At 47.6% G+C, this 26,648-nt stretch overlaps 1 protein-coding gene across 11 annotated transcripts in view; it reads right to left on the bottom strand.

Moving 5' to 3' along the window:
* Nucleotides 1-26,648, bottom strand: part of nfixb (nuclear factor I/Xb) — a 465,085-nt gene that overhangs the window by 47,255 nt on the left and 391,182 nt on the right. For 7 of the 11 annotated variants that reach the window (XM_055664144.1, XM_055664155.1, XM_055664152.1 and 4 more), the window contains 2 exons: nucleotides 18,882-19,025; nucleotides 14,017-14,207 (listed from right to left, as the gene is read on the bottom strand). In XM_055664144.1, coding sequence (XP_055520119.1) covers nucleotides 14,017-14,207; nucleotides 18,882-19,025 — 335 coding nt within the window. The remainder of the gene's footprint in view (nucleotides 1-14,016; nucleotides 14,208-18,881; nucleotides 19,026-26,648) is intronic. The other 4 variants (XM_055664148.1, XM_055664153.1, XM_055664149.1 and 1 more) reach the window with 3 other exon arrangements.

The following is a 26,648-nucleotide window of genomic DNA, read 5'->3' as shown; positions in this document are numbered from 1 at the left end:
GATGGGCAGAGTGGTGCACGTGGCTGAGTTCTTGGTCCTTGGTTCAGTGTAGGGTACCCCTTTGTTTGAGCTCACTGCTCCCATCTTCACCCCTTTCCCCTTTCCGCAGAGACATTCCCGTCCCAACTCCCTGATTAACTCGTCGCTTCCCACCCAAACCACCCCCTCTCCAGATACTTTCCCCTGCAACCACAAGAGATGCAACACTTGTCCCTATACCTCCCCCATCGACTATGTACAGGGACCCCAACAGTCTTTTCAGGTGAGGCAGATTGTCCACCTGCACCTCCTCCAACCTCATCCGCTGTATCCGCTGGTCCTCTGCTCTGAGCAAGAAACATCTACCCGATCTATTCCTCTCATGGTTTTGTACACCTCTATAAGATCAACCCTCATCCTCCTGCACTCCAAGGAATAAGCCTGTCCAACCTGTCCCTATAGCTCAGGCCCTTGAGTCCTGGCAACATCCTCGTAAATCTTGCCTGCACCCTTTCCAGCTTGGCAACATCTTCACTATAACGTGGTGGCCAAAACTGGAGCCAATACTCTAAATGTGGCTTTACCAATGTCTTATACAACTGCTTCAGCAACTGGCCTGACCTGAAATGTCACCAATTCTCTGCCACAGAAGGCAGTGGAGGCCAACTCACTGGATGTTTCCCAGAGGAGTAAGATTCAACTCTTAGGTCATCAAGAGAATCAAAGGGTATGGGGAGAAAGCCAGAACAGGGCACAGATTTTGGATGATCATAGAAACATAGAAAATAGGTGCAGTAGTAGGCCATTCGGCCCTTCGAGCCTGCACCGCCATTCAATATGATCATGGCTGATCATCCAACTCAGTATCCCATCCCTGCCTTCTCTCCATACCCCCTGATCCCTTTAGCCACAAGGGCCACATCTAACTCCCTCTTAAATATAGCCAATGAACTGGGCCTCAACTACCTTTTGTAGCAGAGAATTCCACCGATTCACCACTCTCTGTGTAAAAAATGATTTTCTCATCTCGTTCCTAAAAGACTTCCCTCTTATCCTTAAACTGTGACCCCTAGTTCTGGACTTCCCCAACATCGGGAATAATCTTCCTGCATCTAGCCTATCCAACCCCTTAAGAATTTTGTAAGTTTCTATAAGATCCCCCCTCAATCTTCTGAATTCTAGCGAGTACAAGCCGAGTCTATCCAGTCTTTCTTCATATGAAAGTCCTGCCATCCCATCAGGCATGATCATATTGAATGGCGGTGCGGGCTCGAAGGGCCGAATGTCCTACTCCTGCACCTATTTTCTATGTTACTATGTAAAGAAAACTTAACTAAAGGACTGTGTCTAAGGCAAAGGTCTGTGGTGTAGACAGGAGCGAATTTGTTGCTTGAACTGCCCAGTGGTGGACAGGAAGCTTATGTTTTGAGTACTTCCTGTTCCACGGTGGGAAGTGTCTCCGCATCACACTGGGGCTATTTATTCTAATAATGTTCCACGTTTTGATCCACCGAATGGGAACGTCGATGTGACTCAGGCTACTCCATCAATCGCTTGCCATGACACGCGGGCTGAAGGAGAACAGATCATTGCTTCAATCCAGCGTGTTTATCGGGCAACGATTCAGGCGACCTGTTGGCTGCGCTGAGCACTGGCGTGATTCACACGCTGACATACGGAGGTGTCAGCCCACCGACAAATATCCAGCCAGTGTCCAACTTTACATTTAGTTGTTAGTTCAGAGATACAGCATGAAAACTGGCCCTTCGGCCCACCGAGTCCACGCTGGTCATTACCCCATCGATAATCCCACTTGCTCCCTGCATACTAGGGGCAATTTACAGATGACCAATTAACCTACAAACCCGCATATCATTGGGATGTGGGAGGAAACCAGAGCACCCGGAGGAAACCCACGCAGTCACGGTGGAGCAGCGGTAGAGTTGCTGCCTTACAGTGCCCGAGACCAGGGTTCGATACTGAATTGGATGATCAACCATGATCATATTGAATGGCAGTGCTGGCTCGAAGGGCCGAATGGCCTACTCCTGCACCTATTTTCTATGTTTCTATGTTTCTATGATCCTGACTAAGGGTGCTGTCTGTGTGGAGTTTGTACGTTCTCCCTGTGTCTGCGTGGGTTTTCTCCGGGTGCTCCGGTTTCCTCCCACGTTCGAAAGACGTGCAGGTTTGTAGGTTAATTGGCTTGGTAAAATTGTAAATAGTCCAGAGTTTGTGTAGGATAGTGTTAGTGTGCGGGGATCGCTGGTCAGTGCGGACTCGGTGGGCCGAAGGGCCTGTTTCCGTGATCTCTGGTGCGGTGAGGCAGCAACTCTACCGTTGCACCAGTGCAGACGCACAGTTTTTCCAGTGAGGGAGGTGCACTGGGCAGAGGACATCATTATGGGAGTGCAGAGACGGTTCACCAGACTGATTCCTGGGATGTCAGGACTGTCTTATGAAGAAAGACTGGATAGACTTGGTTTATACTCTCTAGAATTTAGAAGATTGAGAGGGGATCTTATAGAAACTTACAAAATTCTTAAGGGGTTGGACAGGCTAGATGCAGGAAGATTGTTCCCGATGTTAGGGAAGTCCAGGACAAGGGGTCACAGCTTAGGGATAAGGGGGAAATCCTTTAAAAACCGAGATGAGAAGAACTTTTTTTCACACAGAGAGTGGTGAATCTCTGGAACTCTCTGCCACAGAGTAGTAGTTGAGGCCAGTTCATTGGCTATATTTAAGAGGGAGTTAGATGTGGCCCTTGTGGCTAAGGGGATCAGGGGGTATGGAGAGAAGGCAGGTACGGGATACTGAGTTGGATGATCAGCCATGATCGTATTGAATGGCGGTGCAGGCTCGAAGGGCCGAATGGCCTACTCCTGCACCTAATTTCTATGTTTCTATGTTTCTATTATAAAGGTTGTCATAGTAATGATGAAGGCAAGAATGTTACACAATATAGATAGAGGGCGAAGGAACTAACTCGACTGTCGGAGAATCAGCAACTAACGATATAAGATAATTGGCAAAAGAACAAATGAGGAACTAACGAGATGGTTCGTTTTTGTGCAGTCTGTTAGCGTGACAAGCAATGCATGACTCTGTGACTCTAGAAGGTGGATCAGTAAAATCTTTGGGCACTGTCTTTGTCGAGTTTGCAAGTTTAGTTTAGTTTAGTTCAGAGATACAGCGCCGAAACAGGCCCTTCGGCCCACGAGTCCGTCCACAGATCTAACATGTAGTTTGGTGAGACTTCACTGGGAGTACTGTGTGCGGTTCTGCTCATCCAGCGAAAGGAAGGAAGTCAAGTAGGAGAAAATGCAGAAGATAATCACTAGGATGTTACCGAGGCTTGCAGGCTTGTTATAGGGAGAGTTAGATAGACCGGGAGGTGGAGGGGTGACCTTGTAGAGGTGTACACTGTACAAGATCACGGGGGCATGGATAAAATGAACGCTCACAGTCTTTCTCCCAGGGTAGAGGATTCTAAAAGTAGAGGGAGTAGGCTGAAGGTGAGAGGGGAGAGATTTAAGAGGGTCGGCGCGGAATGGCCTGTTTTAGCGAACTTTGGTGATAAAACCAAAACTAGTTTGGTGATACTAAACTGTATCACCAAGCTAAACTAAACTAAACTAGTGTACAGAGTGATCGATGGTCGGCGAGGACTCAGTAGGCCGAAGGCCTGGTTTCCACGCTGTATCTCCAAACAAAACAAAAGTTTAATTATATTTCATATTCCTGTTGAGGAATTCACTCCCAACTTGGGAAGTCTCAACCAAACTCTCCCTCGGTCACTGCAAGGTGGTGGAATTCCAAATAATAATTTGTAATATTTGATAATTCTACTCCCCAACTTCAACCAGTGTATGAAATACAGGGTGGGCTGGGCCTCTGCAGTCTGTCTGTCTTTTTTCATTGTTTTGGCCCGTTGAGGGTATAGTTTGTAGTGGGCATTTAAATGTGTATGTGTGGGGGGTGGGGGAAACTTTTAAATCTCTTCCCTGTACGGGGACCCGACCTTTTCCCTGTCGGGTCTCCGTTGCTGTTGGGGTCTAGCACCGTGGAGCGGCCTCCAACCGGAACGACCTGGGGGCTCAAGTCACGGAGGCGGCGGAGCTGCGGACCGACCATCGTGGAGCTGGCCGGCTTCGGAGCGTGGAGAGCTGCGGTGGCGCGTGGCTGCCACCCGACTCCGGAGGATGGTGACACCGGGAGCTCGCGGGTCCCTGGTGGGAGACCGCTTTGCGGGGCACCGGCAACGGCGACTTCTCACGCCCGAATTGCGGGGTTGAGAGTGACCCGGGGCAGGGCCTTACATCGCCCGGCGCGGCTTAAACAGCCACGGTACTTGCTAGCGCCCGCCGGGAGATCCAACATCAAGACCCGGGGCAGGGCCTTACATCGCCCGGCGCAGCTTTAAATGGCCGCGGACTTGCGGGCGCCCGCCGGGGGCTTTGACTTTGACATCGGGAGAAGAATGAAGAGCAGGGGAGAGACAAGACTTTGCCTTCCATCACAGTGAGGAGGAGATTCACTGTGATGGATGCTTGTGTAAATTGTGTTGGTGTGTGTCTTGGTCCTTTTCTTGTATGACTGCAGAAACCAAATTTAGTTTGAACCTCATGTGAGGTTCAAATGACAAATAAATGGTATTGTATTGTATTGTAAATAGACTAGAGACTTCCTATTGTGACGTGAACTTTAAATCTGTCTGAGGGCACGGTGTCTTGAGTATGACTGCAATTGTCTGGGATATATAGAAACATAGAAACATAAACACATAGAAAATAGGTGCAGGAGTAGACCATTCAGCCTTTCGAACCAGCACCGCCATTCAATATGATCATGGCTGATCATCCAGGATCAGTACCCCGTTCCTGCCTTCTCCTCTTATCCCTTTATTCCGTTAGCCTGAAGATCTATATTTATCTCTTGAAAACAACGAATATCACTGTACCTTAATTGGTGCACGTGACAATAAAAGGCCTTTGAAACCTAAGAGCTAAATCGAACTCTCTTGAAAACATCCAGTGAATCGGCCTCCACTGCCTTCTGTGGCAGAGAATTCCGCAGATTCACAACTCTCTGGCTGAAAACGTTTTTCGTCATCTCAGTCCTACCCCTTATTCTTAAACTGTGACCTCTGGTTCTGGACTCCCCCAACATCAGGAAAATTTTTCCTGCTTCCAGCCTGTCCAATGCCTTAGGAATTTTATATGCTTCCATAAGATATCCTCTCATCCTTTTATATGCCAGTCCCGCCATCCCGGGAATTAACCTGGTGAACCTACGCTGCACTCCCTCAATAGCAATAATGTCCTTCATCCAACTAGGAGGCCAAAATTGCACACAATACTCCAGGTGTGGTCTCAATAGGGCTCTGTACAACTGCAGTAGGATCTCCTTGCTCCTAAACTCAAATCCTTTCGCAATGAAGGCCAACATGCCATTAGCTTTCTCCACTGCCAGCTGTACCTGCATGCTTACTTTCAGTGACTGATGTACAAGGACACCCAGGTCTCGTTGCACCTCTCCTTTTCCTAATCTGACACCATTCAGATCTGCCTACCTGTTCTTGCCACCAAAGTGGATAACCTCACATTTATCCACATTATACTGTATCTGCCATGCTTCTGCCCACTCACCCAACCTATCCAAGTCACCCTGCAGCCTCATAGCATCCTCCTCGCAGCTCACACTGCCACACAGCTTTGTGACGTCTGCAGGATAAACCTGTCGCAGAACAAAGGTGGCTTGTGTATCTGTGATGGTGTGTGAGCACTGTGCTTCAGGGCCTGTGGTAATCATGTTCCCTGAACCACCTCCCACACAGAGATCTCACCATCAATCTCCACATGCGTTTTGTAAACCAATCCCTGATTGTTGACTCAGCATTTCCGGGAGCATACAAGGTCATAAATTCATAAGAGATAGGAGCAGAATGAGGCCATTCAGCCCATCAAGTCTACTCCACCATTCAATCATGGCTGATCTATCTCTCCCTTCTAACCCCATTCTCCTGCCATCTCCCCATAACCCCTGACACCCGCACTAATCAAGAATCTATCTATCTCTGCCTTGAAAAATATCCACTGACTTGGCCTCCAGTGCCATCTGCGGCAATGAATTCCACAGATTCACCACCCTGTGACTAAAGAAATTCCTCCTCGTCTCCAATCTAAAGGAACGTCCTTTTATTCTAAAAGTCAACAAAAGCAGAGGCGTTACTAAGGTGTTTCTGCAATGTGTTGAGTAACTCTAAAAAATGTACAGGGTGATAATTACATCTTCAGTAAATAAGTCAACAAATTTTAATTCACCATTGTAAATTGTCCCCTATCCATGGGTGAGATTATGGTGTCAGAGGTTACGGGGATAATGAAGATAATGAAGATAATGAAGTTAGGAGGGAGAGATAGATCAGCCATGATTGAATGGCGGAGTAGACTTGATGGGCCGAATGGCCTAATTCTACTCCTATTCCTTATGACCTTATGACAGCATGGAAATGGGCTCTTTGCCGGCCATCGATCAGCCATTCACACTAGTTGTTTAGAGACTCAGCCTCGAAACAGGCCCTTCGGCCCACCAAGTCCATGCTGGCCATCGATCACCCGTTTACAGTAGTTCTGTGTTATCCCACTTTCTCATCCACTCCCTACACATGGGGAGCAATTTACAGAGGGCCGAATAACCGGCAAGCCCGCTCGTATTTGGGATGTACAAGGGAACTGGAGGAAGCCCACATGGTCACGGGGAGAACGTGCAAACTCCACACAAACAGCACCCAAGGTGAGGTTCGAACCCGGGTCTCTGGCGCTGTGAGGTAGCGCCTCTACCCGCTGTGCCAACGTGCCTCAAGTGTTATAAACCTGGCAGGAAGCCATTGATAGCGATGTGGGGACAATAAAATAGGCAAATAGAGGATTAGGTACAGCACAGCACAGTAACTGGCCCTTCAGCCCACAATGTCTGTCCCGAACATGAACATGAGTTAAACAAATCCCCTCTGCCTGCATGTGATCCATATCCCTCTATTCCCTGCATATCCTTGTACCTATCTAATAGCCTCTTAAACACCACTATCGTATCTGCTTCCACCACCACCCCTGGCAGCACGTTCCAGGCACCCACCACCCTCTGTGTAAAAAACTTGCCCCTTTAAACTTTCCCCCCTCTCAGCTTGCAGCTGTGCCCTCTAATGTTGGATGTTTTCACCCTGGGTGAAAGCTTCTGGCTGTCTAGCCTATCCACGCCTCTCACAGTTTAACATGCGTCTTCCAAGTCTTCCCTCAAACTGTCACCTCCCAGAGGGAACAATCCAAGTCAATCTAAACTCTCCCTGTAGCCACTCCCTCCCTAATCCAAGCATCATTCTGGTAAACCTCCTCTGCACCCTCTCCAAAGCACTGCACGCAATACTCCAAATGTGTCCTGATCAAAGTCCTGTAGAGGTATATCATGACTTCCTGACTCTATGCACCCAGCAATGAAAGTAAGCATAACATATGCTTTCTTTGTCCCCCTATCTACTTTCTAGTTTTTAGTTTCAGAATTACAGCACAGAAGTAGGCCCTTCAGCCTACCAAGTCCACACCGACCAGCGATCCCTGTACACTAGCACTATCATTACACACTGTGGATCATTTACAATTTGTACCAAGGCCAAATTAACCTAGGTCTTTAGAGCTTGGGATGAAACAGGAACGCCCGGAGGTCACGGGGGGAACGTGCAAACTCCGTACAGGCAGCACCTGTAGTCAGGATTAAAGCCGGGTGCCTGGCGCTGTGAGGCAGCAACTCTACCGCTTGTGCGGTAGTTGATTTGAACTTGGGCGATGAGATCCCTCTGACACATCAATGCTGTAAAATTGAGTGCTTGGTGACTGGCAAGGACTCGATGGGCCGAAGGGCCCCGTTTCCATGCTGTATCTCTCGATGACTCCCACCAGAGGTTACTCCAGTCACATGGCTTCCACCTCAACTTCTCAGGACCACATGAATCCAAAGTAAAGTCATTTTCGGGACTTCTGAAATGTGCATGTTCTTATACTTACACCTTTTATCACCTTTGCTTTTAGCAGGCAACCGAATCATCCCACCACAACCAGAGAGCAGTCCTGTCCAGCACTACTATCCACCTCATTGGTGACCATTGGACTATCAGACTTTACTGGCTTTACTTTGCACTAAACATTATTCCCTTATCATGTATCTGTACACTGTAAATGGCTCGAGTGTAATCATGTATTGTCTTTCCGCTGACTGGTTAGCACGCAACTAAAGCTATTCATTGTACCTCGATACACGTGACAATAAACTAAACTGAACACCCAATGAGCAAAGGTTGGGACTTTTTCCAAAAACTCTTAAGGGATCAGACCAGCTAGATGCAGGATAAATGTTCCCGATGTTGGGGGAGTTCAGAACCAGGGGTCGGTCACAGTTTGAGAATAAGGGGTGGGCCATTTAGGACAGAGATGAGAAAAAAACCTTTTCAGCTAGAGAGTTGTGAATCTGTGGAATTCTCTGCCACAGAAGACAGTGGAGGCCAATTCACTGGATGTTTTCAATAGAGAGTTAGATTTAGCTCTTAGGGATAAAGGAATCAAGGGATATGGGGAGAAAGCAGGAACGGGATACTGAATTTGGATGATCAGCCATGATCGTATTGAATGGAGCTGCTAGCTCAAAGGGGCAAATGGCCGACTCCTGCACCTATTTTCTATGTTTTCTATGAAACATCCTATTGATTGTTTAACTGTAGAATTATTCTTCTCAATATTCAGTTGCGACAAATTTACAGTTGGGTTGGGAAGAGTTTGGCTGCTCAAGGGGTTGATGAGTTGTTTTGATGTTCTGCAGAGGACCTGATCTATCCGAAGGAAGACCTCATTGCCATCTTCCCTCACACCTCCAATCTTTATGTACAAACACATTCTGTAAACAGCATTGGCTTCCATGTCTGGAAGGTGATGGCTGGACTAAGGGAAGCACTAGGGTTGGACAAAGTAGCCAGCATGGACCTTGAGGGGCAGAATGGCCCAACACCACATCAGGGAAACCAGAAGCCCAGTGCTTACGGAGAACCTTTCTCAATCTGAGTCTGTCATTTCCAACCAGAACTAGGTTGAGATGGACACAACATGCTGGAGTAACTCAGCAGGGTCAGACAATATCTTCGGAGAAAGGAATAGGTGGCGTTTCAGGTTGAGACCCTTCTTCAGACTGAAAGATGGACGTGTGGGAGCTTGGGCGGGGAGGGGGGGAAGGGCAGAAAGAATGGAAGGTTTGGTTTGAAGGAGGGTCTCAACCTAAAACGGCGCCCATTCCTTTTCTCCAGAGATGCTGCCTGGGGAACTGGGGAACTGAAGGTGACAAAAGGCCAGAACAAGTCAGGGTTGGCGTTGGCCTTGGGCTTACATGATCTCCCGGTTGTCCACCATTTTAACATCGCTTCCCATTCCCACACTGGCCTTTCTGTCCTGGGCCTCCTCCATTTTGTCAGAGTGAGGCCCAACACAAACTGGATGAACGTTGATTTCTCTCATTTCAAGACACTTTGTTCCCCTCTCTCCCCCCTCTCCTACCCTCGTCATTGTACTAGTTTGACTTTGCATCCTTACACCCCTCTAGTTATCACACCTTCCCCAGCCAACAATGGACCATTGTGGGCTCCACCCATCCCTGAGGTCATCTGTTGCCGGCCCTGATTTGTTCTGGACTTTTCTTTTGCCCCCAATATCCAACTCCACCTTAAACATATCCGCCGACTTGACCTCCACGACCTTCCATGGCAAAGAATTCCACAGATTCACCACCCTCTAACTAAAAAAATTCCTCCTCAGGAAAGGAACGGCCTTTAATCCTGAGGCTGTGACCTCCAGTCCTACACTCTCCCACTAGTGGAAACATCCTCTCCACATCCACTCTATCCAGGCCTTTCAACTATTCGGTACATTCTAACCATGGTATCCAGAGATAATGCCTGACCTGCTGAGTTACTCCAGCACTTTGTGGCTTTTTTATTTTGCAACGTGGCACCTGCAATTCTTTGTGCCTCCAAGCATTCACAGGTAACCTCATCATCTCCTTTAAAACACCTGCCATCCCCTGACTACAAGTTCTCAATGCTTATGTTTACTCAAGAGTTATTTTTTCTGTAAACCGTTAATTCTTAGTTACATTTCAATGCTGAATGGATAATTATAGGGCACGCATGATAATAATTAACCATTTTGATCTGAAGTTTGTAAAAATTTCTCGCCAAAGTGCGCTGCCTGAGAAAATCTGCCTATTTAGCAGGAAGCACGTTCTCTTCTGTATCTGTCTCCGTTCTTAGAGTGTGTTCTGCACTTAATAATGGGTCTCGAACGCCTTTGTCAAACAAAACTAATTATCTGCTATTTTGTTGAAATATTGCTAATTGGATTACTGTTGCCACAAACTTTGAGGTTGCACTGAACTGAGATCAGAACTTATTAAAACACAGCTGTTCCCGCGGTCGAAGATTCTCTGCTCCCTCCCACGACCCAACCCTGCCGCCTAGCACAGCGGTAGAGTTGCTGCCTTACAGCGTTAGCAGCGCCGGAGACCCGGGTTCAATCCCAACTACGGGTGCTGTCTGTACGGAGTTTTACGTTCTCCCCGTGACCTGCGTGGGTTTTCTCCGAGATCTTCGGTTTCCTCCCACACTCCAAATACGTACAGGTTTGTTATGTTAATTGGCTTGGTGTAAATGTGTAAATTGTCCCTAGTGTGTGTAGAATAGCGTTAGTGTGCGGGAATCGCTAGTTGGTGCGGACTCAGTGGGCCGAAGGGCCTGTTTCCACTCTGTATCTCTAAACTAAACTAAACTAAACAGCCTCAGCTCCCACTGATAGATCATTATCCCAACATCCAGTCAGAGAGTCTAGCTGAGTTTATTGTCATTTACAGATACAGCATGGAAACAGGCCATTCGGCCCCACTGAGTCCGCACCGACCAGCGATCCCCCCACAGTAACACTATCCTACACACATTAGGGACAATTTTACATTTATACCAAGCCAATTAATCTACAAACCTGCACGTCTTTGGAGTGTGGGAGGAAGCTGCAGTTCTCGGTGAAAACCCACGCAGGTCACGGGGAGAACGTACAAACTCCGCACAGACAGCACCCGTAGTCGGGATCGAACCCGGGTCTCCGGCGCTGTAAGCACTCTAAGGCAGCAACTCTACCGCTGCGCCACCATGCTGTCCTAGAGTCATGGAGCCATATAGCATAGAAACAAGCTGTTCAGCCCAACCTGCCCATGCCAACCAAGATGCCTACTCTGAGCAGGTCCCATTTGCCTGCATTTTGCACCATATCCTTTGGCCCTTTCCTATCCACGTACCTGTTCAAGTTTTTTTTAAATGCAAGTTATAGTCCCGGCCTCAACTACCTCCTCTGGCAGCTCGTTCCACATATCCTGCCATATCTTTCCCATTCTCACATCTACTTGCAACCAGAGTCAACCGACAAACCTGTACGTCTTTGGAGTGTTGGAGGAAACTGGAGCACCCGGAGAAAACCCACGTGGTCACAGGGAGAACGTGCAAACTCCACAAAGACAACACCCGAGCTCTAATTCAGTGATACAGTGCGGAAATAGGCCCTTCGGCCCAACGAGTCCTTGCCAACCAGGGATCCCCGCACATTAACACTATGCTACACACACTAGGGATAATTTGCAATTTTACCAAGGCAATTAACCTACAAAATGTTACAATAACTACCTCATCTGGCAGCGCTTTCCATGTAGCCATTGTTTGAGTTTGAAAATATTCTCGATGAAATTAAGGGCACATTATTGCTAAATGTGGCTCTAACAACAGGAGGTAATTCACATTGATCACAAAATGGCAGCAAAAGCAACACCAGACATATCTGAAAAAGTACACATTCTATAAAGCATTTATATTCTATAAAGCATAGCCGCATCAAAGAGTGAGTGTCACACCTTCCCAAGGCCATTGGACCCCACCCCAACCCACCCCCACCGTTGGACAGTTGTGCTTGTGATAGGAGAAGAATTAGGCCATTCGGCCCATCAAGCCTACTCCGCCATTCAATCATGGCTGATCTATCTTTCCCACCAAACCCCATTCCCCTGCCTTCTCCCCATAACCCCTGACACCCGCACTGATTAAGAATCTATCTATCTCTGCCTTTAAAATATCCACTGACATCATGGCCTTTTGTAGCAATGACAATAGACAATAGTCAATGGGTGCAGGAGTAGGCCATTCGGCCCTTCGAGCCAGCACCGCCATTCAATGTGATCATGGCTGATCATCCCCAATCAGTACCCCATTCCTGCCATCTCCCCATATCCCCTGACTCCGCCAGTTTTAAGTGCCCTATCTAGCTCTCTCTTGAAAGCATCCAGAGAACCTGCCTCCACCGCCCTCTGAGGCAGAGAATTACACAGACTCACCACTCACTGTGAGAAAAAGTGTTTCCTCGTCTCCGTTCGAAATGGCTTACCCCTTATTCTTAAACTGTGGCCCCTGGTTCTGGACTCCCCCAACATCGGGAACATGTTTCCTGCCTCTAGAGTGTCCAAGCCCTTAACAATCTTATATGTTTCAATGACAATGAGTCCCACAGATTCAATTACTGAAGTAATTCCTAAAGTAATTCCTCCTCATCTCCTTCCTAAAGGAACGTCCTTTAATTCTGAGGCTATGACCTCCAGTCCTAGACTCTCCCACTAGTGGAAACATCCTCTCCACATCCACTCTATCCAGGCCTTTCACTATTCTGTACGTTTCAATGAGTTCCCCCCTCATTCTTCTAAACTCCAGCTAATACAGGCCCAGTGCCGTCAAACGCTCATATGTTAACCCACTCATTCCTGGGACCATTTTTATAAATCTTTCCTCAGACTGAATCAGAGGATAATATCCCTCTCCCCTGATTTTCAGTCTGAAGAAGGGTCTCGGCCAGAAACGTCACCCATCCATTTTCTCCAGAGATGTTTTTAAGAAACCAATTAACCTACAAACCTGTACGTCTTTGGAGTGTGGGAGGAAAAACGAAGATCTCGGAGGAAACCCACGCAGGTCACGGGGAGAACGTACAAACTCCATACAGACAGCACCCGTAGTCGGGATCGAACCCGGGTCTCTGGTGCTGCATTTTGCTGTAAGGCAGCAACTCTACTGCTGCGCCACCATGACTGCCGTGACAAACAAGTCAATGCCATGGTAAAAGCTAGCTTCGGACGATAGCTAAAATATAAACAATTCCTCCAGTTTGATGACCTGGAAAAGATCATCCACACATTCATCTCCTCCCGCCTAGATTACTGCAACTCCCTTTACACTGGCATCAGCCAATCTTCCCTGTCCCGCCTGCAACTGCTCCAAAATGCCGCAGCGAGACTCCTGACGGGCACCCGAAAAAGGGGCCACATCACCCCGATCCTGGCCTCTCTCCACTGGCTCCCTGTGCGGTTCCGTATACATTTCAAGATTCTCCTCCATGTCTACAAAGCCCTCAATGGGCTTGCCCCCTCCTACATCAAAACTCTTCTCACCCACCACTCCACCTCCAGGTCCCTCAGATTGGCCGACTTGGGGTTGCTGAATATCCCGCGGTCTAGGCATAAGCTCAGGGGCGACCGTGCCTTTGCGGTTGCAGCCCCTAGACTGTGGAACAGCATCCCCCTTCCCATCAGAACTGCCCCCTCCATCGACTCTTTTAAGTCAAGACTAAAGACTTATCTATACTCCCAAGCCTTTCCTGACGTCCTCTGAGTGAGGGCTACATGTATATATGTATGTAGTCTGTTTTGTTGTGCTATTCTTATAACAAATGCAAAGCACTTTGGCCAACGAGAGTTGTTTTTTAAATGTGCTGTATAAATAAATGTGACTTGACTTGACATCCACTTTGCCCGGGCCTTGTGCTGTTCGGGAGACTCACTCTTTAATAGAAGCGGGTTGCAGAGACTTTCTCTTGAGAAGCTGCCAACAGAGCAACATAGTAAAAGCTGGTGCCTTACGTTTAGGTACCCCACCTGTCCTGAGGCCTGGCTCGAGCTGTCGGAGCAGATGAGCTGGACAAACTCCTTCAGGGGGTCCTGGCTGGCATGGTGGTGGTAGCGGATGGTCGGGTGGGCAAAGTAGGGGCTTGGCTGCTGGATGATGGAGGATGAGGGGAAGTGGATCGCAGAGGCTGGTGCCCGAGGGCTTCCTGTGGGCAAAGAGCAGAAAGGAAATGTCACGCTGAGAAAACTGAACACAGACAAAATGCCACACAAACTGCGTTAGAGAAAACGTTACTCAAAGAAAATTTCATAAAGAGGGCGGCACAGTGGTAGACTTTAGTTTAGTTTAGTTTAGTTTAGTTTAGTTTACACTAGTTTAGTTTAGTTTAGTTTACACTAGTTTAGTTTAGTTTAGTTTAGTTTAGTTTAGTTTACACTAGTTTAGTTTAGTTTAGTTTAGTTTAGTTTACACTAGTTTAGTTTAGTTTAGTTTAGTTTACACTAGTTTACACTAGTTTAGTTTAGTTTAGTTTAGTTTAGTTTAGTTTTGTTTAGTTTAGTTTAGTTTAGTTTACACTAGTTTACACTAGTTTAGTTTAGTTTAGTTTAGTTTACACTAGTTTAGTTTAGTTTAGTTTAGTTTACACTAGTTTAGTTTAGTTCAGTTTAGTTTAGAGATACAGTGTGAAAAACAGGCCCTTCGGCCCACCGAGCCCGCACCGACCAGCGATCCCCGCACACTAACACTATCCTACACACACTAGGCACAATTTACAATTATACCAAGCCAATTAACCTGCAAATCTTTACGTCTTTGGAGTGTGGGAGGAAACCGGAGCACCCGGAGAAAACCCACAAGGTCATGCGGATGTATGTATCAGCATGTATCAGCATGCATGTATCAGCCATGATCATATTGAGATCAGCCATGATCATATTGAGATCAGCCATGATCATATTGAGATCAGCCATGATCATATTGAGATCAGCCATGATCATATTGAATGGCGGTGCAGGCTCGAAGGGCCGAATGGCCTACTCCTGCACCTAATTTCTATGTTTCTATGTTTCTATGGATGTACAGACAGCATCCGTCTTCAGGATGGAACCCGGGTTTCTGGCGCTGTGAGGCAGCAACTCTACCGCTGCGCCACCGTGCGGCCTGGAGTTGCTACCTTGCATCGCCAGGGACCCAGGTTTGATTTCATGTTGAGATCCTCCATCAGTCTGAAGTTGGGTATCTGCCATTTCCCCCCCATAGAGGCTGCCCGACCCTTACTGAGTTTAGGGTTACAGAATGGAAACAGGCCCTTCATCCCACTGAGATCACGTCGACCATCGATCACCCGTTCACATTAGTTCTTTGTTATCCCTCTTTCTCATTCACTTCCTACATATTTGGGGCAATTCATAGAGGCGCAATTAACCTGCAAACCCGCACATCTTTGCATGGCTGGTGGTGCAGCGGTAGCGTTGCTATTGAGGGAGTACAGCGTAGGTTTACAAGGTCAATTCCAGGGATGGCGGGACTGTCATATGCTGAGAGAATGGAGCAGCTGGGCTTGTACACTCTGGAGCTTAGAAGGATGAGAGGGTATCTCATTGAAACATATAAGATTGTTAAGGATGGGGTGGAAGATTGCAACCTTCACATGGTCCGCCCTGTTTCGACTAACTGCACAAACGGAAGATCAAATAGAACAAGTTGTCCAACAACTTTAGGCTATGCACGCCACAAGAAAGAAGAAGAAGTTAATGGTTTGGACACGCTAGAGGCAGGAAACATGTTCCCGATGTTGGGGTAGTCCAGAACCAGGGGCCACAGTTTAAGAATAAGGGGTCAGCCATTTAGAACGGTGACGAGGAAACACTTTTTCTCACAGAGAGTGGTGAGTCTGTGGAATTCTCTGCCTCAGAGGGCGGTGGAGGCAGGTTCTCTGGATGCTTTCAAGAGAGAGCTAGATAGGCTCTTAAAGATAGCGGAGCCAGGGGATTTGGGGAGAAGGCAGGAACGGGGTACTGATTGTGGATGATCAGCCACGATCACATTGAATGGCGGTGCTGGCTCGAAGGGTCGAATAGCCTACTCCTGCACCTATTGTCTATTATCTATTGTGTTTAAGAAGGAACTGCAGATGCTGGAGAATCGAAGGTACACAAAAAAGCTGGAGAAACTCTGCGGGTGCAGTCTGAAGAAGGGTTTCGGCCCGAAACGTTGCCTATTTCCTTCACTCCACAGATGCTGCTGCACCCGCTGAGTTTCTCCAGCTTTTTTGTGTACCGTCTATTATCTAATGTCTGCCTCACAGAGCCAAAGACACAGGTTCGATCCTGACTACGGGTGCTGTCTGTGTAGGGTTTGTACGTTCTCCCAGTGACCTGTGTGGGTTTTCTCCGGGTGCTCCGGTTTCCTCCCACACTCCAAAGACGTGCAGGTTTGTCGGTTAATTGGCTTGGGCAAAATAGGCCCTTGGTCCTAAAATTGGCCCTTGCGTGTAGGAAAGTGCTAGTGAGCGGGGTAATCGCTGGGCAGCGCGGACTCGGTGGGCAGTAGGGCCTGTTTCTGCACTGTATCACTAAAGTAAGTCTAGCAGTCAGAAGCCGTCATAACCTGAGAACCTTGAAAGATACAGCGCGGAAAGATCGCACTGATCATCGATCCACCAAGTCCATGCCGACCATCGACCACAGCTTCACATTAATTCTATGTTAAGGGCCTGTCTCACTGTCCCAATGCGGCAACCTAATTTTGGCGAGTTTGCCCTCGACTCATACTCGCAGCATGGTCGACACGGGGTCCTAGGAGGTCTTCGTAACTCTCCTTCATGCTCGAGAGTGGTCCCCGCGTACTCGAGGCCTCAGCTAGGTCGCGGCGTTTTTTTCAACATGTTGAAAAATGCCAGCGAGTGAAAAAACGGTCGCCATGGAAAAAAATCGATACTTTTTTTTCTCGTAGGTTTAGTCGAAGTAGGTCGTAGTAGGTCGGCATGTTAGTCGAAGAAGATAGTCGAGGGTAGTCGAAGATAGTCTTCATCATAGTCGAAGGGAGGTCGAAGGAGATCAAAGGAGGTGGTCTTCACTCTCCACTATTCGGTGTCCAATTTTCCCGTAGCTAGTCGTAGCTGGTCTTCAACATAGTTGAAGGAGGTCTTCAACATGAAATTTTTTCAAACTCTTCTAAACTCTTCTAAACTTGCCAATTAGATCGCCGCAGTGGGACAGCCCCTTTATCCCACTTTCTCATCCTCTCCCTTCACACTGGGAGGGGGGGCAATTTACAGAAGGCAATTAACCTGCAAATCAGCAGGTCTTTGGGATGTGGGAGGAAACCCTCGCGGTCACTGGGAGAACGTGCAAACTCCACACAGACAGCACCCGAGGTCGGGATCGAACCTGGGTCCCTGGAGCTGTGAGGCAGCAGCCCTACTAGCTGCACCACTGTGCCGCCCGTATATCCCGCCATACGTTAGTGGGTGCCCAGAGCTGACCCAGAGAGACATGCCAGGCGTGGTGACTGATCATCTGAAATGGGTGGATACAGCGCAGATTGGGGCTGGCTCAGGATCACTTTCAGGAGCAGAGCATTGCTGTTGAAACCAACATCTACTGCCATGCAACCCACATTGCCTTGTAGAAGGTCAACCACCTTGTTCAACCACTGCTCATCATCTGTTGAAGGTGCTCCCACAGAGCTGTTGTGTCGGGAGTTCGGTTTAGTTTAGTTTAGTTTGGTTTGGTTTAGTTTAGTTTAGTTTGGTTTGGTTTGGTTTGGTTTGGTTTGGTTTGGTTTGGTTTGGTTTGGTTTGGTTTGGGTTTGGTTTGGTTTGGTTTGGTTTGGTTTGGTTCAGTTCAGTTCAGTTCAGTTTAGTTTAGTTTAGGTTTGGTTAGATTTGTAAAATTATCGATTCAAGTAGAAACATAGAAACATAGAAATTAGGTGCAGGAGTAGGCCATTCGGCCCTTCGAGCCTGCACCGCCATTCAATATGATCATGGCTGATCATCTAACTCAGTATCCCGTACCTGCCTTCTCTCCATACCCTCTGATCCCCTTAGCCACAAGGGCCACATCTAACTCCCTCTTAAATATAGCCAATGAACTGGCCTCAACTACCCTCTGTGGCAGAGAGTTCCAGAGATTCACCACTCTCTGTGTGAAAAAAGTTCTTCTCATCTCGGTTTTAAAGGATTTCCCCCTTATCCTTAAGCTGTGACCCCTTGTCCTGGACTTCCCCAACATCGGGAACAATCTTCCTGCATCTAGCCTGTCCAACCCCTTAAGAATTTTGTAAGTTTCTAGTACTTGTAAGTAAGTACTTGTTTAGATGTTTCAATATTGTGTTTTTGCCACAGTTTAATGTTGTTTAGTTTAGTTTAGATTAGTTTTGGGATTCAGGGCAGACACAGGCCCTTCGGCCCACCCAGTCCGGGTCTCAGTGATCACCCCGCACACTAGCACTATCCTACACACTAGGGATCATTTATTATTCTTACCTAAGCCAATTACCTGTATGACTTTGGAGTGTGGGAGGAAACGGGAGCATCCGGAGGAAACCCACGCGGTTTTCCCCCGAACGTTCCGGTTTCTTCCCACAGATGTGCAGGTTTGTAGGATAATTGGATCCGGTAAAATTGTAAATTGTCCCTAGTGTGTGTGGGATAGTGTTAGTGTGCGGGGATCGCTGGTCGGTGCGGACTCGGTGGGCTGAAGGGCCTGTTTCCGCGCTGTATTCCTAAACGGAACTAAACTTGTCGTTGGCACAGACTGCGGGGAGTGGTGAAGACCATTGGTGCCGTACGTGGAATGGGATAAAGGGCCATCGACAGGCCATTCACACCAAGGCAAAGTGAAGGTGGTCGCCACACCTGAGGTTGCCTCACCTGGTCTGGTCCCTGCAATCACGGGCAGGGGGTGATGTGTAAAGGCCATCCGGGACGAGACACTCTGCGATGACGCCCCACTACCAAACTCATGCTTCGTCGACTTCTTCAGAGAAGTGGGCGATGTCATTCCTGGGAAGAAACCTTCGGAAGGTCAGACGTGCACCCCCTCCAGTCCTGACCCACCCCTTGTCCCTCCCAACTTACCGACTTGCAGCCATTATAAGTAATAGTAGAATTAGGCCATTCGGCCCATCAAGTCTACTCCGCCGTTCAATCATGGCTGATCTATCTCAATATTACCGCCCAATCCCAATTCTCCTGCCTTCTCCCCATAACCCCTAACACCCGTACTAATCAAGAATCTATCTATCTATCTCTGCCTTAAAAATACCCATTGACTTGGCCTGCACAGCCTTCTGTGGCAAAGAATTCCACAGATTCACCACCCTCTGACTAAAGAAATTCCTCTTCGTCTCCTTCCCAAAAGAACGTCCTTTAATCCTGAGACTGTGACCTTTAATCCTGGACTCTCCCACTAGTGGAAACATCCTCTCCACATCCACTCTATCCAAGCCTTTCACTAATCTAGAGGACTCATTCTAAGACAACAAATGTTGGTGCGGATGACCAGAACAAGCCAGCTTCACCTCTCCTGAGAGGCTTCGGAAGTTCGGCATGTTCCCAACAACTCTCACCAACTTCTACAGATGCGCCGCAAATGTCAGTCTCAAGAAGCTACCATAGCGCACTCTTTTTGTTTTTTGTATAAAAATCCATAAATTCTGGAACGAAATATTTGAAATCTTCACAAAACTATTTAAAATAAAACTCATACCAAAAGCAGAATGGATTATTTTTGGAATAACGGAAGGTAGCCCTGAACTAAACGTGTTTCAAAAGAATTTATTTAATTACGTTCTAATAATGGGGAAAAAAGCTTATACTCAAATTCTGGAAAAACGCTCCTATACCAACAATAAAAATGTGGATTTCAAACATGTTCGAAACATTACACCTGGAAGATATGAGACTCCTCCGCGCATGCAAAGCAGACCACTTCCAAAAGACGTGGTCTGCATTTATGGACTTACTACAAGCATAAGGTGCAACAGTAATTTAAAAAATAAATGGCGCCAGGATCTGGTAACGGGGGGTGAAAAATATGGTTGGTATATCCCTTTTTGCGGAATTTCTTAACTTTCTTAACTTTCTTCTCTAATTCTCTTTCTAATGGGCTTTCTTTTCCCAACACTTTCCTGCACTATCACGACTCTTTCTCACTTTCCTTACTTCTTTTATTTCTCTCTTTCTTAAAGCTCAAAAAACGTAGGGGTACAACAAATGTAATAAGATATATGTGGTGTGTATTACTGTAACTTATTGTAGTTCTAATAAAAAAAAAATAAAAAATAAAAATAAAAAAAAGCATTTTATCAGGATGCATCACAGCAGGGTTTGGAAACGGCTCCATCCAAGACCACAAGAAATTGCAGAGAATTGTGGACGCAGCCCAGACCATCACACACACAAACCAACCTCCCTTCCGTTGACTCAAAGTCAAAGTCAAAATCAAAGTAGCCTTTAGTGTCATTCAGACCTTGTGGTCTGAACGAAATGTTGTTGCCTTGCAGTCCTACATATAGTAAAAATGACACAAACACACAATAAACACAAATTAACATCCACCACAGTGAGTTCACCAGGCACCTCCTCACTGTGATGGAGGCAAAAGGATTAAGTCTTTGTCTCTTCCCTTCTTATTCTCCCTCTGTGCCAAAGCGATCCAGGCTTCAGATGCTGTGATCCCGCCGGGCGATGGTAAGTAATGTCAGTCCCGCGGCTGAATCCGAGCTCCGCGAACGGGCCGGTTCAACTCCGCGGCCCGGGGCGGTCGAAGCTGCCGAAGCTGCCGCCCTCCAGTCCAGCGGACGCAGCTGTTGTTGCGGGAGCTCCGGGGAACAGGTCACCAACCTGTGACCTGTGAGCTCCCGATTATGTCGTCCACTGGGCCCGCGGTCGGGTCGGGTCGGGTGGCCGCTGCCGCCGGAACACTGCCCCAGCTCCGAGGCCGGCTCGCCGCTGCCGCTGCCGCTGCCCCAGTTCCGAGGTCTGGTTGCCGCTGCCCCAGCCCCAGCTCTGAGGCCACCAGCTCCGCTATTAGGCCTCGGCGCAGGCGGAGACGGAGACTGGGGATACGACAAGAGAAGTCGCATCCCCCCCAGAAGGAAGGGACCAAAAACATGTTTCTCCCCCCCACCCACACACATACACAACCGAATAAACCAAAAATTAACTAAAACAGGACAAAAGAACAACAACAAAAAACAGACGGACTGCAGACTACACCTCACGCTGCCTCGGCAAGGCCAGCAGCATCATCAATGACCAGTCTCACCCCGGCCACTCCCTCTTCTCCCCTCTCCCATCAGGTAAAAGGTACAGAAGTGTGTAAACGCACACCTCCAGATTCAGGGACAGTTTCTTCCCAGCTGTTATCGGATAACTGAATCATCCTCTCACCAACTCGAGAGCGGCCCTGACCTCCCATCTACCTAATTTTAGACCATAGGGCTATCTGTAATCGGACTTTACTGCTCTTTATTTTGCACTAAACGTTATTCCCTTGACCCTGTATCTGTACACTGTGGACGGCTCGATTGTATTGTCTTTCCGCTGACTGGTTAGCACGCAACAAACGCTTTTCACTGTACCTCGGTACACGTGACAATCATCTCCTTTGACCTACAACTTTAGGCTGTGTACGTGTTACACAAGAAGAAGAAGCATTAATTAAACATTGATGCAGTGCAGCCAGGCTGTGGAGAAGATATAGAGTCCTGCTCTAAGTGTACGTGGATAGGCAGTACAGTGGAGCAGCGGTAGAGTATCTGCCTTACAATACAAGAGACTCGGGTTCAATCCTGACCACGGGTGCTGTCTGTATGGAGTTTGGATGTTCTTCCTGTGACCCGTGTGGGTTTTCTCCGGGTGCTCCAGCTTCCTTCCAAATTCCAAAGACGTACAGGTTTGTAGGTTGATTGGTTTTGGTATTAACTGTAAAATTGTCCCTAGTGCGTGTAGGATAGTGTTAGTGTACGGGGAACGCTGGTCGGCGCGGACTCGGTGGAGAATCGATGGACTTTTTTGCCGCAGAGGCTGAAGGGGCCAAGTCAACTGATATTTTTAAGGCAGAGATAGATAGATTCTTGATTAGTGCGGGTGTCAGGGGTTATGGGGAGAAGGCAGGAGAATGGGGTTAGGAGGGAGAGATAAATCAGCCATGATTGAATAGCGGAGTAGACTTGATGGGCCGAATGGCCTAATTCTGCTCCGATGACTTGACCTATGACCTTACGACTCAGCGACCCGAAGGGCCTGTTTCAGTGCTGTATCCTAAACTAAACTAAACTAAACTAAACTAAACTAAACTAAACTAATCTAAACTAAACTAAACTAAACTAAACTAAACTAAACAAAAAACAACTAAACTAAACTAAACTAACAACTAAACTAATAACTAAACTAAAAACTAAACTAAACTAGACTAAACTAAATCTGTGTTTAGGAGGCAACTGCAGATGCTGGTTTAAACCTAAACTAAAACTAACCTAAGATAGACACAAAATGCTGGAGTAACTCAGCAGGACAGGCAGCATCTCTGGAGAGACCCTTCTTCAGACTGGATGCCTTCAATCTGAAACAGGGTCCTGCCCCGAAACGTCACCCATTCCTTCTCTCCAGAGATGCCGCCTGTCCCGCTGAGTTCAGCACAACTGGATGACTTCATGCAATGAAATACTGGGTGGTAGGGGACCTTTGCAACGCTGCTGAGGCAATCCTGTTAGGTATCCGAGCCGGCGACTGTGGGAGTTTGGAGGCCAAGGATGGGTTAGAATGGGCCTCGTTAGTCCTTAGCTATCCACGTGATGGGAAATAATGTGTGTAAAGCATGAGTTATATTGTGTGACTTGAATCACCAAGAGCCTACTCATTGGCAACCTCCATGGCCAAATACCATTGGAACCCCTAGTGCACCTTAAAATTCATTCCCTGTTGCCACGGGAGAATAGCAATAGGAAACAAAAGGGAACTTTTGTTTTAACAGCTTTTCTCAAAGTCGTTTACCATCCCAGTCAGGGTTGGTGAGGAGAACGCTATTTTTTTTAACGGAGCAAATGCGGCATTCAAGCTCAAAGTGTTGGCGAGACAAGGCTTTGGTGCAGAGGCTTGGACTGTGTTGGCTCAGGGTGCATGCAGGAGGAACAAGGGAGGAAGGGAATTGAGGGAGGGAGGGAGGGGTCGGAGTGTGACCAAGGCAAAGGTGAAGGGTCACGGACGGATTTGATGAAGGGTTTCGACCTGAAACGCTACTCCATATAACCATATAACAATTACAGCACGGAAACAGGCCATCTCGACCCTTCTAGTCCGTGCCGAACACGTATTCTCCCCTAGTCCCATCTACCTGCGCTCAGACCATAACCCTCCATACCTTTCCCGTCCATATAACTATCCAATTTATTTTTAAATGATAAAAATGAACCTGCCTCCACCACCTTCACTGGAAGCTCATTCCACACAGCTACCACTCTCTGAGTAAAGAAGTTCCCCATCATGTTACCCCTAAACTTCTGTCCCTTAATTCTCAAGTCATGTCCCCTTGTTTGAATCTTCCCTACTCTCAGTGGGAAAAGCTTATCCACGTCAACTCTGTCTATCCCTCTCATCATTTTAAAGACCTCTATCAAGTCCCCCCTTAACCTTCTGCGCTCCAAAGAATAAAGCCCTAACTTGTTCAACCTTTCTCTGTAACTTAGTTGCTGAAACCCAGGCAACATTCTAGTAAATCTCCTCTGTACTCTCTCTATTTTGTTGACATCCTTCCTATAATTAGGCGACCAAAATTGTACACCATACTCCAAAATTGGCCTCACCAATGCCTTGTACAATTTTAACATTACATCCCAACTTCTATACTCAATGCTCTGATTTATAAAGGCCAGCACACCAAAAGCTTTCTTTACCACCCTATCTACATGAGATTCCACTTTCAGGGAACTGTGCACAGTTATTCCCAGATCCCTCTGTTCACCTGCATTCTTCAATTCCCTACCATTTACCATGTACGTCCTATTTTGATTTGTCCTGCCAAGATGTAGCACCTCACACTTATCAGCATTAAACTCCATCTGCCATCTTTCAGCCCACTCTTCCAACTGGCATAAATCTCCCCGTATTAATTCATTGTAATGTTTCCCAAGAGGTGTGAGAGGCTCAGTCACAGATGATATTCAAGGCCGATATTGATAAATGTTTGGATATTATTGGGGTGTAAGGGGTAAGGGGCTCGCGAAGGGAACTGTTACCGAGGTAGAAGATCGAGAATAATCTTTACTGAAGGTGGATGAAGGAAGAGCCGGTGAAATACGGTGGTCGCATGTGGAGAATTGTTCGCTGGTAGTTGAGAGAATGTCGACCAGGTCACTAGGCCAAGCACTTTAACTCCCCCTCTCATTCCCACACTGTCCTTTCTGTCCTGGGCCTCCTCCATTGTCAGAGTGAGGCCCAGCGCAAATTGGAGGAACAGCACCTCATAGTTGGCTTGGGCAGCTTACACCCCAGTGGTATGAACATTGACTTCTCCAACTTTAAGTAACCCTTGCTTTCCCTCTCTCTCCGCCCCTCCCTCACCCTAGTCGTCGTCCTGCCACTGAGTTCACTGTATTACCCGTTCTCACCTCCTCCACAGCCAACAATGGACCATTGTGGGCTCCACCTTTTCATCATCATCCTTGCTGGCTTTGATTTGTTCTTTGCATACCTCTCGTTCATTTGTCCCTTCTACCTTTTCCCTCTACCAGTTTCCCCCTCCTCCTGACTCTCAGTCCAAGGAAGGGTCTCAACCCGGGACGTCACCCATTCCTTCTCCCCACAGATGCTGCCTGACGTGCTGAGTTACTCCAGACATGTTGCGTCTATCTGCTGGGAATATCTATCATGCTCTTCTACACAAGACATCTTACACACCCCCCCCTAGGGCAGCCACAGTGGCACAGCGGTAGAGTTCCTGCCTTACAGCACTTGCAGCTCCGGAGACCCGGCTTCGATCCTGACTACGGGAGCTGTCTGTACGGAGTTTGCACGTTCTCCCCGTGACCATGTTGGTTTTCTCAGAGATCTTCGATTTCCTCCCACACTCCAATGACGTACAGGTTTGTAGGTTAATTGGCTTGGTGTAAGTGTAAATTGTCCCTAGTGTGTGTAGGGTAGTGTTAGTGTGTGGGGGTCGCTGGTTGGTGTGGATTAGTATCAGAATCAGTAGGCCGAAAGGCCTGTTTATGCCCTGTATCTCTTAAAGTTACTTAAAGTTAGAGAAGTCAATGTTCATACCACTGGGGTGTGAGCTGCCCAAGCCAACTATGAGGTGGTGTTCCTCCAGTTTGCACTGGGCCTCACTCTGACAATGGAGGAGGCCCAGGACAGAAAGGACAGTGTGGGAATGAGAGGGGGAGTTAAAGTGTTTGGCCTAGTGACCTGGTCGACATTCTCCCAACTACCAGTGCACAATCCTCCACGCTAAATGAAACTAAACCTTCAGAGAGACATCTCAGGCAAGAGGCAAGGGACAGGGCAGAACTGCCCGCTAACTCCATCCTGAATCACCCACTTCCATCGACAGTGAGGATGTGCTGGCTCTGGAGAAGGTCCAGAGGAGCTTCACGAGAACGATCCCAGCAATGAGTGGGTTAACATATGATGAGCGTTTGACGGCACTGGGCCTGTACTCACTGGAGTTTAGAAGGATGAGGGGGAACCTCATTGAAACTTACCGAATAGTGAAAGGCCTGGACAGAGTGGATGTGGAGAGGATGTTTCCACTAGTGGGAGAGTCCAGGACTAGAGGTCACAGCTTCAGAATTAATGGACGTTCCTTTATGAAGGAGATGAGGAGGAATTTCTTTAGTCAGAGGGTGGTGAATCTGTGGAATTCTTTGCACAGAGGCTGTGAAGGCCAAGTCAATGGATATTGACTTGGCCACAGTTGCCAGTCCATTGGCTATATTTAGATGTGACCTTTGTGGCTAAAGGGATCAGGGGGTATGGAGAGAAGGCAGATACAGGATACTGAGTTGGATGATCAGCCATGATCATATTGAATGGCAGTAATGGCTCGAAGGGCCGAATGGCCTATTCCTGCACCTATTTTCTATGTTTCTACATTTTTAAGGCAGAGATTGATAGATTCTTGATTAGTACAGGTGTCAGGGGTTATGGGGAGAAGGCAGGAGAATGGGTTTGAGAGGGAGAGATAGACCAGCCATGATTGAATGGTGGAGTAGACTTGATGGGCCGAATGGCCTAATTCTGCCCCTATCATTATTGACCTGATGACATCTTTAACGACTGGTTCTGGCTGAACATTATTCTAGAATGGCAACTTGAAGCCAGGCCTGCAGCAGAATGTAATGCTTGTTTAGTAAGTTAGCAGGAGGGACTGAAGCAGAGACACTCATCACCATCAGGAATGTTGGATCTCAACTCCTGGCTCTCTCAGAGTTGCGATCTTTTTTTTCTTGCAACAGTCTAGCCAAATAAAAAAACACTTAAAATGCGTCGAGGGAAAGAGGCTTGGCAGAGAAGCCCGGGCCTTCTGATGAGTGAAGTGTTATCTGCGCGCATGCTGTTCCAATCTCTCTTCTTGGCAGTCCCTGCTGCTTATTGGGGGGGCTTCTTGACTAACGCTGCAAGCAGGTGGGGAGAGGA

The sequence above is a fragment of the Leucoraja erinacea genome, chromosome 39, assembly GCF_028641065.1.
Source record: "Leucoraja erinacea ecotype New England chromosome 39, Leri_hhj_1, whole genome shotgun sequence".
Classification (NCBI taxonomy): Eukaryota; Metazoa; Chordata; class Chondrichthyes; order Rajiformes; family Rajidae; genus Leucoraja; species Leucoraja erinaceus.
This window is presented reverse-complemented; position numbering and strand designations above follow the sequence as displayed.